Source organism: Panthera tigris, chromosome A3 (genome assembly GCF_018350195.1).
Source record: "Panthera tigris isolate Pti1 chromosome A3, P.tigris_Pti1_mat1.1, whole genome shotgun sequence".
NCBI lineage: Eukaryota > Metazoa > Chordata > Mammalia > Carnivora > Felidae > Panthera > Panthera tigris.
The window spans coordinates 60,213,838-60,232,768 of record NC_056662.1 but is presented as its reverse complement, the minus strand read 5'-3'; the positions used below and the strand labels follow the sequence as shown (position 1 = coordinate 60,232,768).

At 41.5% G+C, this 18,931-nt stretch overlaps 1 protein-coding gene across 1 annotated transcript; it reads right to left on the bottom strand.

Moving 5' to 3' along the window:
• Nucleotides 1–5,340: 5,340 nt before the first annotated feature.
• On the bottom strand, nt 5,341–10,169 carry LYG1 (lysozyme g1). Its single transcript, XM_007097800.1, has 5 exons — nt 10,127–10,169; nt 8,416–8,520; nt 7,301–7,494; nt 5,652–5,784; nt 5,341–5,459 (listed from the first exon to the last, which is right to left on the bottom strand). The coding sequence occupies exons 1-5, from the start codon at nt 10,167–10,169 to the stop codon at nt 5,341–5,343; spliced, it is 594 nt and encodes a 197-aa protein (XP_007097862.1).
• Between the last annotated feature and the right edge of the window lie 8,762 nt (nt 10,170–18,931).

Below are 18,931 nucleotides of genomic sequence, written 5' to 3'. Positions count from 1 at the left end.
GGAATTTACCCAAGGGATACAGGAGTACTGATGCATAGGGGCACTTGTACCCCAATGTTTATAGCAGCACTCTCAACAACAGCCAAATTATGGAAAGAGCCTAAATGTCCATCTACTGATGAATGGATAAAGAAAGTGTGGTTTATATACACAATGGAGTACTACGTGGCAATGAGAAAGAATGAAATATGGCCCTTTGTAGCAACATGGATGGAACTGGAGAGTGTTATGCTAAATGAAATAAGCCATGCAGAGAAAGACAGATACCATGTTTTCACTCTTATGTGGATCCTGAGAAACTTAACAGAAACCCATGGGGGAGGGGAAGGAAAAAATAAAAGAGGTTAGAGTGGAAGAGAGCCAAAGCATAAGAGACTCTTAAAAACTGAGAACAAACTGAGGGTTGATGGGGGGTGGGAGGGAGGGGAGGGTGGGTGATGGGTATTGAGGAGGACACCTTTTGGGATGAGCACTGGGTGTTGTATGGAAACCAATTTGACAATCAACTTCATATATTGAAAAATAAAAATAAAAATAAAATAAATAAGTAAAACAAGTACTCAGAGAGCAGGAAAAAAAAAAACCTCCTGGAAAATAAAAACATGATAGCAGAAATGAAAAACTTATTGGAAATTTAGGAGACAAAGAAATTTTCTAGAAAACAAAAGGACTGAAGTAAAAAGTATGAGAGAAAAAAATCAGAAATTTAGAGGACCAGTCCAGGAGATCCATGCTTAATAACAAAGGACAGAGAAAGATGGAGGGAAGGAAATTATCAGCCAAATTTTTTTATTTTGAAATTAAATTAAATGGGCGCCTGGGTGGCTCAGTCGGTTAAGCGTCCGACTTCAGCTCAGGTCACGATCTCGCGGTCCGTGTGTTCGAGACCCGCATGGGGCTCTGGGCTGATGGCTCAGAGCCTAGAGCCTGCTTCCCATTCTGTGTCTCCCTCTCTCTCTGCCCCTCCCCCGTTCATGCTCTGTCTCTCTCTGTCCCAAAAAAATAAATAAACGTTAAAAAGAAAAAAATTTAAAAGGACTGACTGAGTGCCCAGCATAATGGATAAAACCAGAATCTTACTAAAGCACATCATTGTGAGATATCAAATATGTGACAAGAGAATATTCTACAATCTTCTAGAAGGGAGGACAGGATACATCATAAATAAAGGATTAAAATTGAAATGACCTCAGGCTTCTCAAGACACCCTGGAAGCCAGAAGACCAAGGGCACAATGTCTTCAAAATTTTAAAGGAAAATTATTTCCAAACTATAATTTTGTAACAGGCCAAATGACCAGTTCATGTGACAGTAGGAAAAATGAAAATGATACTTGTACAAGAAAAGTCTGGGAAAATTTACCTCCCATTCACTTTTCTTCAGGAAGCTGCTGGAGGATGTGCTCTATCAAAACAAAGGAGTAAGCTAAGAAAGATGCAAAAAATGCAAGGAGCCACAGAGGACAGCCGCTAAGGGCTGATGGTGAGAGGAATCCCAGGGTGCTCTCAGACCCTTCTGATTTACCTCAGAGAGGAGATTTAGAATTGAATTGGTGTTAAGTACAGAGAAAACTAAGGCAGTAAGCAAATAAAGGGTGATTATTAACTCCATGGAAAACAAAAATTATTCAGGAAAGTACAGTAATCCTAGGTTACTACCCAACTTTTCTGTGAACTGATTGCACAGTATCTGCTTTGGGACAGAACCATTTGTGTGACGAGATTCACAATCTCTAGGAAGAAATTCCTAGCATCTTGATGAAAATCTTGTACTTGAAAAAGAAAAACTAAAGAACTTTGACATGATTAAGATTTATTCTGGAACACCAGTTCCTCACACAGCCAGCTGTCAGCCCAGTGTTGAGTGATCTTTAACCAAATATTCTTTTCTTTTTGTGTTGTTAGGGACTTAAAAGTTGAACAAAATGTCAAAAAGAAAGAGCAATTTTATTATTGAATAAACATAAACCAGAACATGGACACGGTTGATCATCTGCAAAGAAATTATACATATAGAAATAAATTATATTCTATTTACACAGCCAAGAAGTTATAATCTTTTTATGCTGCTCTATTTTTAGCCTTTATATACATATGAGAAGACCTAACAGCACCATTGGCTGTATATTCTTTAATAGTTTATCCTAAACTCACCTTTATCAGAAGTAATAAAAATTTTCTTGTTTCTATGACACAGAGATGCCCAGAGCTCAACTATCATAGTGACAGGAGCATAGATACTCCATCTTCCTAGATGTTTACATTTCAAAGAGGTGGCTCCCAGACCTTTTCTGAAAAAATCCTGAGTTATAAAGTAGACAAAAGGCTAACTCAAGAAGAGGTTAAAAAAATGTGTACACGCACACACACACACACCCCTTCATTTATATAAGGCCTTCACTGGATGAGAACATCCTACCCAGTGTAAACTGCTAGATGCTTACCATCACCTCAAAACAACAGTAATGTCCATTTCCCCCGCCAACCTCCTACCCCAAGCATTGTGGCAATAACAAGACAAGGAGTGTGAGGAGGAGGGAGGGAAAGAAGAAAACTGCTCTCCGACATTTTCAAATACCTCCTTCCAGGGACAACACCAAGCTCACCTGGACTGGCCTGAGACCTTTCCCCTTTAACTTTCTCATGTATAGCACTGAACATCCCATGTCTCAGGAAACCCATCAACTCCGGACAAACTGGGATGGTTGGCACCCTAACATCAGCTGTGAAGGGCTGATGGTGAAGGGGATCCCAGGGTGCTCTCAGACCCTTCTGATTTACCTCAGAGAGGAGATTTAGAATTCAGTTAGTGTTAAGTACAGAGAAAATTAAGGAAGCAAGCACATAAAGGGCTATTATTAACACCATAGAGACAGAAACACACACACACACACACACACACACACACACACACACCATACATATTAATAATCATCTAATTATGTGCATGTGTTCACTTAGGGAAAAATAAAAAGATTTTAAATGGAAGAAATCTGGGTTTGGATTTTGTTTCTGTGACTAAGGCAAGTCCCAAAACAGCTGTGGTTGGCAGTTCTTTGGTCTGTTCAACTGCATAAAAATGGTGTATCCTCTCAGGGCAAGTGTGAGAATATAGCACCTACCTAGTAAACAGCTTACTTAGCCTCTGGCTTGAATTCAGGCCTCAGTTCTTCACCAAAGTTCCCACATTGATTTTTAGCTATCTCTTCTTTAAGGAAATTCTTATTGTGTCCCAAGTGTTGGTATATCTGTATCCCAATTAAAACAGGAGACTTTGTGAGCATGAATTTTGCCTTTACAGTTTTTAATACAGTGGTTGGCAGTTAGAAGGCTTTGCTCTACAAGTAAGGATTTGTTAGTAGCTGTATAATTAATACCCTATACTTTTACCAACTCTCATGCAGCTGAGCCTTCTCCAGAGCTCCTATTGTGATATCCTGGTGCTCCTAAATGGCTTTCTTTGGAAATTTTCTCAGGAAGGACTCTACCAACATGTACACAAGTTACCCCTACTTACTGGGCATATGTGTCTGTAGTGGGAGCTGCATGACGCTGCCCTAACGGTGTGATTTCAGGAAGATTTTATTCACCCATATATTTCACCTGTGGGCTGATAACCAGTGCCTCAGAATCTATTTCCTTTGTACTAATGAAATGTAAATCCCCAAAGAGGGTGTATTCATGAGGCTTCCTTAGTCATTTTTCCTTGGTGGGAACCCCTTACCTGCATTCAGCCTTGAAAGTAGGTCTAGGAAAGCAGTGGGTGGGGAGGCTAAGAAGGAAGTGGCCCTGGGTTGTTCAGTCGGTTGAGCTTCCGACTTGGACTCAGGTCATGATATCACAGCTCGTGAGTTGCACCTCCACATCGGGCTCTGTGTTGACAGCTCAGAGCCTGGAGCCTCCTTCAGATTCTGTCTGTCTGTCTGTCTCTCTCTCTCTCTCTCTCTCCCTTTCCCCCACTCATGCTCTGTCTCTGTCTCTCTCAAAAATAAATAAAAACATTAAAAAAAAAAAGAAGGAAGTGGCCCTGGAGGAAGTCAAGGGCACCAGTGGTCATGGGCAGGTTCCACAGGCCCCTGACACTGAAGATGAGCTCTTCACACGGCTACCTGCTATAGGCCCTGAGTTTGTACCTTGTGCACATGTGTGGTTGGCTGTTATCCCCAACTATACTGTATGATTCAGTTGATTTAGTTGAGCTAAGCACACAGTTGTTGCTTAAAAAAAAAAAAACTGTTTGAAATGACAACAGTTGTTCTAGAATGACACACTGCAGAGTATTGATATCATGTAGTAGGGAGGAATGGACATTTATTACATTTATAGAACACAACCCTTTGAATTAAATAATTTACCAGTATAGTGTTGGTCAATGTCCTTGAGGGCAGTTCTGACTGATGAATCACTATCCTATGGCCTGGCTCTGTTAGTCTTAAGTGCCCCAAACAGGGAATAATCTAGGTGAGTTGGGGAGTATGGGCGCAGGAGAAGGTTATGTGGTCCAGGAAAGGAAAGGAAGAGGTAAAATTAAATGACAAAGAGACTGTCCTAGGGTTAAGCTAATGCTGCAAAGGAGCAACTCTCCTGAAACTTCTCCACCCAAAAGATGGGGCTGGCCACCATCCCACCCTTTTTCTCTTTGAAAGTTTTCAATTAAAATTTATTTTTTAATGTTTATTTTTAAGAGAGAGAGAGTACAAGTGGAGGAGGGGCAGAGAGAGAGAGGGAGACACAGAATCTGAAGCAGGCTCCAGGCTCTGAGCTGTCAACACAGAGCCCGATGTGGGGCTCCAATTCACGAGCTGTGAGATCATGACCTGAGCCGAAGTGGGATGCTTAACCAACTGAGCCAATTAGACACCCCTCAATTAAAATTAAAACCTATGATTTTTATCAAGGAAATCAGTGATAAGAGTTGCCACATAGAATACCACATGCCCAGTTAAATTTGAATTTCAGATAAACTATGAATAATTTTTTAGGGTAAAAGTGTTCTAAATATTTCATGGGACTTATACTAAAAAGTCAATCATCATTTACCCAGAACTCAGATTTAACTGGGTTTCCTGTTTTTATTTGCTATATCTGGCAATGCCAGTCAATGAATACAGGATTCATTTTGTGGAAATCCACATTGCAGCTAACTTCCATGGAAATACCTTTAAGGAGACATAACCCTTAATTTACATACACACCACACCACAAAATGCAGACAACTCTTCCTTTAATGTGATTCATGTTATTTTGATGACCTTCAAGTCAAATTCAGATTCACAGTTACAAGCTCCATTGGCTAGTTTTATCTGTGTAACACTTGAGGACTCCTGTTTGCTCTGAAGCATTAGAAGCCGTGTCTCTTGAAGTATTTGGCTCGTGCAAGGACATCATTGCAGAAGTCACAGTTCAGGTCTTGGCTGCTTCTGATGTAGCCAGGACCTCCAGCATAGGCACAGAGTCCACCTGGAATTTGTGAGATGGGTTAATGCTGACCCTATAGTCCCTCATTGCTTCAGGGTCTCAGCAGTTAGCTTAGATTCTCTTTCCTAATTGCTTCGTAGGAGGCAACTGAAGTTTGGGGGAATCTGATGTAATGTCTTGTATTTGTTCTTCTTACTTCATGCTGTGAAACCACCAACCCTGGGTTACACTTACCTCTCAGGTACTGGTCAGGGGTCCAGGTTGGAAACCTGGTCTGGATTTCTTTGATCCTAAGTGTCAGGACCTCGATTATCTGAGAAACCTGGGACTCGCTGATCCAGGATGTGGGAGCATAAAGGCCAGGGTCCTAGAGAGAGGCAGAGAAAAAGCTAAGTAAGCCAGGTGGGAGAGTGACAGGACTTCATGGGATCAGTGTTGCTTTTTAATTTCCCTTCTTTTTTCTCTCCTCCTCCTCTGGCAGAGCTAATGCCACCTTTAATCTCCCTGGGAATAAACAGTAAAAGTTACAAGGTTTGGGCAAGTGAAGCATGAGCAGACATTTTGCAACTGCTTCATTATAATGGTGAGAGGCAGAATTGAAAACCTAAGGTGACAGAAGTAGTGAACATCCCAGTCTGATGCCCTCCTTCAGTGTTTAAATGTAAGCCCTCCAAACCGGTCAGAAACGGCTTTTTCTATCTGTACTTGTAATTCTCCTTCCAGGTAATCTGAATATCTAAAAGTACTTCTAATTTTTCTTATACATCTTTGGTTACCATTCCACATGAGTTTCAACATATTTAGGAGAAATGTCTGACTCGGGACAATTCCTTCATCTTCAAAGTAAATGGGCTCATCCTTTTCCCAAGGACAAGATTTCACAAAGGCAGAGCAAGGCATCAGAAATGATGCTGACCCTAACATCGCCCTTGTTGGTATTGGTCCCTGTTTTGCATTTTCCAGCTGCCATGTGACTTTGCAGCAATGACTCCATCCTTGTAAAAGCACCTCCTCACTTGGAAAGGATGGATTGCATGCCTTCCCCTTCACCCCATCCTCATCAGATTATTGGATGAGTCCCTAAATCAAAATGAGATAAAGTATTTGAAAGTACTTTTAAATTGCAAAGTGTCATTCCAAATAGTAGTAGGAAGCCAGTTTAAAGATCACTGAGGAGATCACATGCTCCTAAAAGCTAAAAAGATGACCACAGTATTTAAAGCCTTCCCAACAATTACAATAATAATGTCAAATGTAATAGAAAAAAAAATCACAGCACCATTGTCTCCTTGCCATCCTTGATCCCCCCCACCCACCCAGACACAATGAATTCAACAGTGGGGTTAATGCCCAGTTCCCTGGGAGTCTCTGTGAGACAAGTTGAGACCAGGCAAAATTAGTGCAAAAATAAAACTGGATCTTCAGAACTAAGAATTGCATAGAAGAAAGAAAAGGAAAAGGAATACAATATTTGCTGAGAATCTGCTAGATACTAAGCACATTTTCCCATTATTGCATTGAGTCTTCATAACAATTCTATGAGGATGGCGTCTTATAGGTGAGGAAACTGAGGCCTAGGAAGATTAAATGAAGTCACGTGGTTACAAAATAACAGAACAAGGAACCAGACTAGGGGACCACAGATGATATCCTGGAAACACAGTGTAGTTGATTTTGAAAAGAAACCATGGCTCAAAACAAAACAGTGATGCTACTACCTGCATCAGGCAGGGATGTGGCTCTCACAGTGCCAGGGAGCACCTTTCATTCTGTGTTCCATAGAACTGCACTTCAGGGTGTCCACAACAACAAATGTGAAGATGTCCCCTTAGCATCATGCCATGCATCACAACAGCCATATGTCATAACTGACAGAGAGTTACCTGCACAACCCCGATTCCATCACCCACATTGTCCACATTGACCATAATGTTGCCACCATGAGACTCCCTGGACAAGACACCAGCGATCACTGCAGGATCCATGCAGTACTTTTGGCCAACAGTACGAATCACAGGCTGATATCTCAGGATGTATGGCATGTCTATTTCAGCCAGCCTTTCAGAAGCACGAACTCCTAAAGCAAACACAGAAGGAAGTATGTGGCTTGTGTGACTTAGGCTGACATGGGAGCTCAAGAGGACAGAAATCACACTCCAAGGATCTGGGCAGTGGTCTAGGACCAAGAAGCCCATGTTCAGTCTGAAATCCTAGTGGACCTAAAAGTATGATTCTTCTTTGGGCTTGAGTTGGTGTCCACTGAGGCAGGGTCCTTTATGGCTTCCAGTGCCTCTTGCTGGACTCTCAGGGGATGCTCTGGCCCACACAGGACAATTCTCTAGGCACAGGCACACTGGCCCCATCCTAAGCACCCCAAACAGATATGCCTATCCATCAGCTACAATGGGCACCAGATGTGAAAGAGAGAATCCCCCAACCCCTTTAAAAAGTCCTTGTTTCCCTGACAGGTTTGCTCACTCTTGCCCACCTTTCCCACCTAAAAGGACATCCAGATATTGCATGATCTTAAACCATTGTAGAATAACAAGGATGTTGGGCAAAATTAAAACTAATACTGATTTACCTGGCTGGCCCGTTTACCTTGTAAGCATTTTTTGTGGTTTCAAAAGTATTCTCATCTACATTCTACCGACCAGAGTTTACAACAAGACTGTAAAATAAGTACTTTAAAGTCCTTTCAGTAGAGATGGAGGGGAACTAAATGACTCATTGAAGAACCACAGCACACACTTAGACAAGGTCTTTGGACTCCACGTCTAGTGCTCTTCCCACTACTTGGTAGTGTGGGGCTGTGGGAAATAGTGGGAGCCGAAGGATATGTTGAGAGGACCAAAATTTGTGAGGAAGGACAGGGAGACATGAGTGTGAAGTGTCGGGAGAAGGGACAAGATCCTGTCAAAGTCACCCTTGCCAAAAGGAGGCGCCTTCCGAGAGAAAGGGAAGTGGAGGGTGAGGTGGACATTGGGATTATAAATACCACAGTAGTTCAGGCCTTGACGTTTTCCAATCCCACAAGATGCTCCAGGGGTGTTGAAGTTTCGGATGTTTCCATAGCATCCCCAGTTGCTGCTTTCAGATAAATCTACAAATTGAGAAAATTTCAATGTAAGGCATTGAACTAGACTCATGTTGATCATCTGTCCATGAATGAAGTACCATTAATAAAAAGAACTTTACCAAAATCAATTACAAGAACTTCACTCTAAGTTGAAACACTTTTGAAATTTACAGTATGGTGACTAGGAAATTATCACAGAAACCCCCTCGATACAAAATTGTCATCTCCTATCCTGCAGGCATGGGGAACTGTTGGAGCAGCTATACTCTTCACAAAGCCCTGGGGATGTCCAATGTTGTTGAGTTGGTGTCTTGGAATCAAACCAGATGATCTCTTCCCTGTAACTAGTCCTCATCCTGTATGCTAGGGGAACTCTCAGTACTTCACCGTCAAATATTCCTGACCGGTTGGTCAGGTGAGATATTTATGGTTGCTCTAGAGAACCAGAGGGAAGAAAGGACTTCTCATTAGATTGCTCTTTTTTTATTTACTTTCTTCTTTGCTCATATCATCAAATCTTCATGATTTGCAAATCTTTGGAAATAAATCTACTACACATCATCATATGTGTATTGTATATTTATATAAATGCCTTTTAAAGTTCTAATTTCTTACTGAGAGCTTCTTGAGATTGACATCTGAAAATATTAATATTTTGGAGTAAATACTTCTAATTTACGAACTTTTGATAAGTAATCTGAAAGAAATATGGAGATGAAAAGACCTGGTCTTTTTTAAGTGTAGTAAAAGCTAAATGAGCTGATGTGTCTTTTTTTTTTCAATCAGTACATTTTTATATTTATAATTGGTGACAAATAGCCTTAATATTGTAATTGGTTGTGTCATTCATTGCTCCTGCCCCATAGCCACTCCCTAGTCATATTAAATGCTCCTTAAAGTTCCTTATATTCCCAAAATATCTTGTTGAAATTTAAAAATACTTGTTAAATAAATGGATCAATCAATAAATGAATAAATGTAACACCCTTTCTGAGTAATCATCAGAAGTTACAGCTATGATAAAATTTGCTTCTCCTGAGAAACTATGCTTCCCCCTTTTATTTATCAAAAAATATGTACTTTTCCCTTTGCCCCAGCTGCAAGGAAACTTAAGACCAAATCTGAAATTTCAAGCATAGCAGCTATGTCAGCCTCAGTGGTTAGCTTAGTCACATGTTTTTGATCTCCTTCATGCTAGTTTTCTATTTGAAATTGCATTTGAATTATTACAGGAAGCCATCACAATTCTTCTACAGTGCTTATCAATGAGTACTTATCAATGATGTATATTTAAAGCCTACAGTACTTATCAATGAGTACTTACCAATGAATACTTATCAATGATGTATAAAGTCTATAGCACTTATAAATAAATACTTATCAATGATGTACATTTAACGTCCAGCTTCCAGCAATGCTGTCTTAAGCCAAGCCTACATTCTGGGGAACCCCCTCCTTTGTGGGGCATCTGGAAAGAAGCTATTTTTCAGTGGCTATTATTAAGTCCAGTATTTTTTGGACAGCTTAGAAAAAAAACATTTTCTACTGCAGTTTCAAGTATCAGAAATACCATTCTGTTTCTATGCTTACCCTTCCCATCTCCAAGGTCATGTAGGAGACCCTTACTCACCAGTAAGTGCAAGGAGACCCAGAAGCAGCCACAGCACAGACATATTGATGAGCTGATTCTACTGGTCCTAAAATGATTTTAGAATAGAAATTAACTCAAAGATGTGAAAACATCAATCATCATCATACATAACAATATGTACTGTTTCTATGGAAAGAGGTAAAAAAAAAAAAAAAAAACTTTTTCACCCATATCTTAACTAAGAAAATTATTTGAATCATAATAAGAAAAGCAAAAGTAAGACATGTGCTCCATCCATCCTTTTAATTAGCTTTAAAATGATGATACTCCTGCTTGGTCCACAGGGACTCACCATACCAACAAGTTACTGGATAGTAATTATTTCAAGAAGACAAGATACTTTGATTCTCAACACTGAGAAGAAACATAGTGACCTGAGTTCAGATGCTGAAAAACAAACTTTTGATGCGTGAGCCTTATCTCAGTTGTAGCCCTCTCCTTATGAAAAGATAATGTGAAAAGGAGAATCTTATATTAGTGTTTCTCTTCATTTGGGTTCTTTTTTGTTCAGTGTAGAGGAAAGGTTATAGTGCCTTCAGGGTCTTGGAACATACTTTGTTTTGATTGGAGGAAGGAATTGGTAGACCTTCCTCACTGCTCTAACCCCCCAGCCTGGGAATCTCAGACCCCTTTGGCCACCTTAAGCCATGCTCCCCATTCCCCTTCTGCAAGACTCCTGTACAGGAGAAAACCTGGGCCAGAACCTGGGAAGATAGAGACACGGGTTGATTCCACCAGCAAAGTCAAAATCCCATGAAGTCAGGTCATGGGCAGGGGGCCAGAATTGAACTTACAAGATGCTCACTAGATGGGAGAAGTGATAAATGGTCAGCATCAAGCACTTGCACTCACCCACTTTCTCTTTCTCATCCCAACCATTTCTGTAACCAACTTCCATGTGTGCAAAGAGCCTTGGTTCTCCCACTAGCTACCTAACAAATACACAAATGCCACCTAGCATAGTTGACTCCAGGCAATGCTGAAGGAGCTGGCCTTCTGTCCCCAAATTCTCCACCTCCCACTAACCCCTCCCACTGCAGAGTGTTCCTCATCCTCTCCCTAGGTCAGCTGAGCCTGACTACCTATCATTTTGAATTACTACTATCATTATAAGTAAGAGTGTGCATAAAAATACGGCACTTGGCACTTTCTCATCTCTTTTGTTTTGAGGTTATTCTTTTTTTTTAATGTTTTATTTATTTTTGAGAGAGAGAGAGTGAGCAGGGTAGGAGCAAAGAGAGAGAGGGAGACAGGGGATTGAAAGCAGGCTCCAAGCTGACAGCAGCAAGCCCGACGCAGGGCTCGAACTCACAAACTATGAGATCATGACTTGAGCCAAAGTCAGACACTCAACCAACTGAGCCACCCTGGCGGCTTTATGGGTGAGATTACTCTTTATGGGTGTTTCCTTCCAAACACCCAGGAAAAGATTATGTCTCAAGGTAAAGGAGAGGTATTAAGGAAGTCATTTGAATTAAGTCTTATACCAAGCAATTGTGTGCTCCTCAGACATGGCCATTTGTTTTGTTTTGGTTTTCTTCCCCACACAACACTGAGATGGTCTACCTGATTTCCCTTAGTTGAGTGGAAAATGCCATGCTCAGAAAGCTACAGGAACGTGGGATTTTAGCTGGGTCTGCAAAATTTCTCAGGTTCAAACACTCAACAGGAATTGTTTATTATGTACCCACTGAGCCTCCAACACTGACTGAGAGAGGACACTGAGTCCCAGGAAAAAGAATGGAGAAAGAGCCAGTTAGGTATAGGAAAAGCTCATACAGTCTCATGAAAGTTTGTCTTCACAGAGACTTCTCACTGGCTTTATGGAAAGAATCCTGAAGAAAAAAGCACTGCTGGCATCCAGATGCTAAACCCAGGGCATTTTACTCTTGTTGCTGTTTTTCCAGGGAACAAAAATACTTCCTCTTGGAAACCCAAGTGGAAAAGGACTTAGTTTTCATTGCAACATGAAAGCTACCTCACATTCCAAGAATGGAACTAAAGCTCTGTTGAGCAAGCACTTGAATGAAAAGAGGCTATGTAATTATGTGTGTCAATTACTTAGAAATACAAAGTTACTTTTATTATGTTTTAATTGCATCAGGAAAGAGCAACAAGTGACAATGGAAATAAACACAGCATACTGAAATAACTCAAACTCTGTGACCCAAATTTACAGATGCCAAAAAGCACTCTGTGTTTTAGAAGGGACTGTTGAGGCATTGCTGGAGTGTGCTCAGGGTAACCAAGTGTCCATTTGGTTACTTATGGCTAATTTCTTAATCCCCTGGGGCTCCCTGCACTTGAAACCATTATCAGAATGTCAAGCCAAGACAGCACAGTGCTCATAATTAATGCCAAGCACAGTAGCTCTGGTGGCATCCCTTTTCTTCCTTCCTGAAGAGCAAAACAGTGACACACACCACAGGATGTCAACAAGCTGGAGCAGTAGCCTGATGGGCACACTGGAAACAGACAACCTGAGCATCCCTTGGGGCCAGTTCAAGTTCCTGATGGCCTCTACCCACCTTCCCTCCACTGAATGCTTTATAATTCCCAAAGCACTGGTTAGGTTTGTAAGGCATAATAAACCATCTTCTCCTCCCTTAAGCAATTTTTCCGAAAAAGGTGGAAATAAAAGTTTTTGGTCTTTGTAATTCTCTCACTACAGAACTCATGTTCCTTTTCCATGAATCTGCTCTCAGGTCTTCACCAGAAACCTTAAATCATAGCCACTACACGTCCTTAGGGCCCTCCAACCAGCCTGGAAAATGTGTTGTATCAGCTCCCTGAGGTGCTGATGAGGAAGCTGACCCTGCCCCATCATGGCCCCCTGTTTGATGCTAGAAGAATTGAGGGCCGCTCTACACATGCATGTTAGACAGGTCTCCCACTCCACACTGTCTTGTCGCCTGCTTTTACTGATAACTTGTCTTTCCGTCTGCTTGCTCCCTGTGGGCTGATAGGCCTTTCCAGTAGTATCTCCTCTTAGTCATCCACACTCTTGCTGCCCTGTCTTTTCCCTCTCTCCTCACAGCAACACCCTAGCCCATTGCTCTGCAGATTGCTATCCACCAACAGGACTAAATTAAAATAATAGCAATGACAGTCACAAATATCAAATGTTTTCTACTATGATCACGTTTTCTTGAGAAAAATATAACTTTTAGAGTAAAATTTAAGGTTCCTTCTGAACTCACTTTTTTTTAATTATCTTATAACTTACTTTATTTTTTTTTTAATTTTTTTAAACATTTTATTTATTTTTGAGACAGAGAGAGACAGAGCATGAATGGGGGGGGGGGTGGGCAGAGAGAGAGGGAGCCACAGAATCGGAAGCAGGCTCCAGGCTCTGAGCCATCAGCCCAGAGCCCCATGCGGGGCTTGAACTCATGGACCGTGAGACCGTGACCTGAGCTGAAGTCGGACGCTTAACCTACTGAGCCACCCAGGCTCCCCCTGAACTCACTTTTTTGCAGAATTGCATGGTCTGTGAATATGTATGTTTCCTGAATTTGGATTATGAGCAGTTTACCAACCCCAAAGGTGTGATGGCATCTCTTCACTCTCTGCAGGCAAATCCTTTCTTCTCTCTCTGTAAGCCCTCTGTGCCCTATTGGCCTCATTTTGCCCATCTGGGCAAACTCTTCCCAGAGTTGAGAACTCCAGGAAGGCTCCTTTCCTGGTCCTGGGAGCTATCCCCAGAATATCTCTTTCTGAACAAAGATCAAATGAAAGAGATCATGGCCTCTCTGTTAAATCTGCTTGAAGCTTGTCTCTCCTTTTACTTAGCCACGCTTAAGCTGCTAAACATGTTGGCCTTAGCTCCTTCAAGGTTTCCAGAGAAAATAGGATTCTATTATAGAGCCATTATGTAAGGTGTATGAGGTTAATGCAACGTTGTCAGGAATGTGATGGTGGGGGAGAGATTGCTATCTGGCAAAATACCAACACCTCAATCCTTTGGCTTTGTTGTTGTTGTTGTTGTTGTTTAATTTTTATTTATTTATTTTCAAAGAGAGAGAGAGAGAGAGAGAGAGAGAGCAGGGGGAGAGGCAGAGATGGAGGGAGAGAGAGAATCCCAAGCAGGCTCTCTGCTGTCAGCACAGAGCCCAACTTGGGGCTCGATCTCACAAACCATGAAATTATGACCTGAGCTGAAATCAAGAGCCACCCAGACACCCCAGTCAATCCTTTGGCTTTGAAATCATAGCAAAGACATCCTATTCAGCCTATTACACCTTCTGTTAAATGTACATCTATTTCTGTTCTTTGTTTTGCACATGCTCACAAATCCAAAAGTAACTCTACACTTGCATTAACAGAAATCTATGTTTTTATAAGTATTATAATGAACAAAAAAAAATCATCCCATCATCTACATAATCTTTTATAACTTGGGCTTTCCTTGCAAGGTCTTTAAGTTTTATCCAACTCCAAATTTTCTTGTTTACTTAGCAGCAAAGACACCATCATTACCAATTGATCACCATAGACTGGATCTTTCACTCTAAATAAGCCTGAAAGTAAGTTTCCCCAGTCCATCTTATACTCACCTGTCTTCTGTTACCTCTTGTCCTTAGAGGCAAATCAGTCCACAATGCTTTATATAGAGTCCCTGTCCTGCTTCCTCTTTTTAAAAGTGTTGACTTCATCCTCTTATGAAAAGAGTTATGGCTAACTCTCACAAGTTATAGTAATAATCACAATAATTACAAATACTTTGAACTTATATAGGGCCTTTTATTCAAGAATGTCCTGGCATTGTGCAAACATTAACCAATTACTTTCCTAGCACACCTCAGAGGTGGATCATAGTTTGTAGATTCATGTTGATGCTTTCAGTCCAACATTTGCTTTTAATTGCACCAGTCTAGGAATTGGGCAAGATAAGAAAAGAAGGAAGGAAGGAAGGAAGGAAGGAAGGAAGGAAAAAGGAAAGAAAGAAAGAAGGGAAGGAGGGAAGGAGTGAAGGAAGGAGGGAAAGAAGGAAAGAAGGAAAGGGAAAGGAAAAAAAAAGAAAGAGAGGGGGAAGAAGAAAGAAAGAAAGAAAGAAAGAAAGAAAGAAAGAAAGAAAGAAGAAAAAGAAAAAAAGAAAGGAAAGGAAAGGAAAGGAAAAGAAAGGAAAGGAAAGAAGAGGGAAAGAAATTGAATTTGGAATGTCAAAAACTCATTCTTGGTTGGTGTTTCAAGCAAGGAGAACCACACCTTAGACAAACTGAATTGTTTTTATATACGGGTAGTTCATACATTTTGTTCCTAAATTCCTACCTCAATAAATACTTTGAGAAGTTTTATATGAAGTTTCCAGGAAGGACTCTGCCCTAGATTGCCCAAGGGATGAGTTTCATAAGTAGAAGAGGGAACCCTCTCTATTACCAACCACACCCTTTGCCCCATCTCTACTGAATGACTTGATTTTCCCTCAACACAGCCCCATCATTTGCTCTATACCTTCCTACAGGCTCTTCCCCCTGCCTGAAATGTCCTTAGGGACAGGCACTATGTCTCATGTGTCTTTATAACCCCACCCTAACACCCTGCCTGACACATAGGAGATACTCAATAAAATCCCTAGAATAAATGGCTTGCTCATTGTTAACTTGTTTGTAATCTGTCTCCTCTGCATCTCCTGCCTTCTCCCCCTGCCTCCACCCTGACACAACTAGAATGTAAGCTCTGAGCAGTGACCTTGGCTGCTTCATTATGACCGAGTCCTCAGAGCCCAGATCAGAGTCTGACATATTATGGGTGTTTGGTACATATATGTTGAATCAGTCAGGGCATGAAGAATTCCTACAACCTTACCCATCAAGATTCAGACTGGGTCCCCAATGCCAGGTCTCAGGGTAAGCTTGCATTGCTCATGACCCATTCAGGCAGCCCTGTGGATATTTCTATCACAGCACCTGTGACACTTTTTTTTTTTTTTTTTTTTTTTTGTCAGTCTGAAAACACCTGGAGAGCAAAGACTGGGTCTTTTTTCCTCTATCCCCTAAATAGCACATAAGGAATATTCAATAAATGTTTATGGAAAGAATAAGCGAATGAATTAATGGATAGGATATTTAAGACTGCAGCTCAGATTTTGGGGATTAGGATTTTGTTGCTGTCTACCAGTGGCTGAAATGATGAGGCCACAAGAATGCAGGGCACTGTGAGCAAGGACCCAGACCCAGAGACCCAGGGAGTCTGGATCCAGACCCAGAGACCCAGGGACCCTGGATCCACTGGATCCAGAGCCAGAGACCCAGGGAGTTCCTGAACTTTAAATTTGGGAAGGAGGATATGAGAATGCTTGTCTCCTCTCTGTTATCGGCAGAGTTGGAATATAAAGCAGGGCAATAATGTGCCCTGAAGCCATATCCTTACAAAAAAACGGAGCCCTTTCTTTTCATTTTGTCTAGCACACACCAACAACTAAAATTTATTACAGTGTAAGGAAATATGGAAATGCCTTGACCCCACCTGCCCTGACCATGTCACCAGGGCTGATCTAACCCAGTATCCACATTAGTATCCTGGAAGGTTCTCCCTAGTCGGAGGCCAGCATGTTGCCTGGCAACAGCTCCGCAGAAATGATGCCCATATAAGTTTCAGGCTTGTTCAGTCCTCGGCCAGTTCCCATATGGATAAACATTCCTTCCAAAGACCTGGTGTACAACAGTAGGGGAGGTGGTGTGGGTATGGGAAAAAAAAGCTTGCTGCACTTAATCTTAAGTGACACTAAATAGGAACAGCGCAAAATATTCCCTATCATGCTCCCAGAGCCAGGAGAGCAATGAATGCCTCTACAATTCTGATGCCAGTTCTCATGTGTTTTTTGTTGTTGTTTTTTGTTTGTTTGTTTGTTTGTTTTTCTTTTCCATACAGGCAATTCTATGACACCAGTTTGGTATCTGCAATTTAACTCAATTCTGACACTATGTACCTGGAGACAGCATCAGATCTCAGATTAAGGGTTCAGTCTTACAAGAATGCTCCCACCCCAGTTCAGACACCCATTACAAGACCAGGTTGTCACCTGTGCTTCTGACAGACAGACTATAAATCTGAGGTTCTGAATCCTTGGGGTCAATTAATTTGCTAGAATGGCACATAGAACTCAAAGAAACATTTTACTGACTAGATTACTGGTTTCTTATAAAAGGATATAACTCAGGAATAGCCAGATGGAAAAGATTTGTAGGGTGAGATATGGGGACAGGATATAGAGTTTCTATGCTGTCTCCAGATACACTCCTGTCCATGAATCTCCACCAACCTGGACGCTCTCCCAACCCCCTCGTTTTGGGTTCTTATGGCAGCATTATTTAGCCATGACTGATTGACCAGGGAGATTGAACTCAATCTCCAGCCACTCCCCCCTTCCCAGAGGTTGGGTTAGGGATGAGGGAACTGAAAATTCCAACCTTTTAATCACTCATTTGTCCCTCCTCCCACCCACCCTCCACCTTTCTTTCCAAAACCCACCTCATTAACATAATAAAAGGCACCTTTATTGTTCTCATCCCCTGGGAAATTCCAAGGATTTTAGGAGATCTGTACCAGGAATGGAGATGAAAACCAAATATATATTTCATTTCTTTTTTCTTTTTTTAAAATAATCCAATGGTATCTTTATAAGCACCAGAAGAGATACCAAGATGCATACACACAGAGAAAAGGCCATATGAGTGATGACGTTTTGGGGTGATGGGGGTTCGTGGGGCCTGGAGCCAATGACCAAGAAAGAATTCTTGAAGTTGTCTTTGGTGCAAAAAGGTGATTTTATTAAAGCATGGGGACAGGACCCATGGGCAGGAAGAGCTGCACTGGGGTTGTGACCTGCTCCTCAGGTTGGGAGGGGTTCAGGGATAGAGTAAGTCTCTAAGGAATTTTGGAAGCAAGATTTCCAGGACCTTGAGAAGGTAGATATTGCTAGGGAAACACCAGGGAAACACCATTTATTACCATTTAATAAAACCTTAGTCATGAGACCCTTAAGATGAATATTTGGGGGCCATTAGCTTGGAGTATGATTGCCAGCATATATCTTGGGGCAGTTGAGATAAAGGAAGTAGATTTACAGGATTCTCAAGGTTGGGATAATGTTAAGCTAAGGTTCTCTTTTGCCCCTAGCAAAGTGTCATCATTGAAGCAGCTGAGCTCCTGGAGGGAGGTCATTCTGCCAGTTACAAGGACTTGTCAGTGGGCTATAGGCAGTAAGGGAATTTAATTTTTCATTTGCTTTGGTTTCCCACATTACCGTGGCAAGCACTCAAACCCCTTTCCTTTGTTCTTGGGTAGCCAGGAGTGTCCAAGGAATATCATACATATTCTGCCTGGGGGGAAGGGGAGAGGTGCCAGCCTGTATTTTACCCTCAGGTTGCCCCACACTCCCTCATCATGAGGACACAGCAAGAGAGTACCCATCTGCAAGCCAGGAAGAGAAGGCTCAAGAAAATCCCAACCTGGGGTGACCAGTGGCTCAGTTAGAAGAGCATGTGACTCTTGATCTCGGGGTTATGAGTTTGAGCCCCATGTTGGGTGTAGAGATTACTTTAAAAAATAAATAAATAAAACTTAAAAAGAGAGAAAGAATCCCAATCAGCCAATACCTCAATCTTAGACTTTCACCCTCCAAAAACGAGACAAAATAAATTTATGTTGTCTGAACCCAAATGTATATTTCTTATTACAAATCACAATATTGCACTCCTTCACTTCACTCCCATCCCAGCCTTACTTCACAGACACAGGATCTTCTTCTTAGTTTGAGTCTGTGTATGGAATGAATTTAGC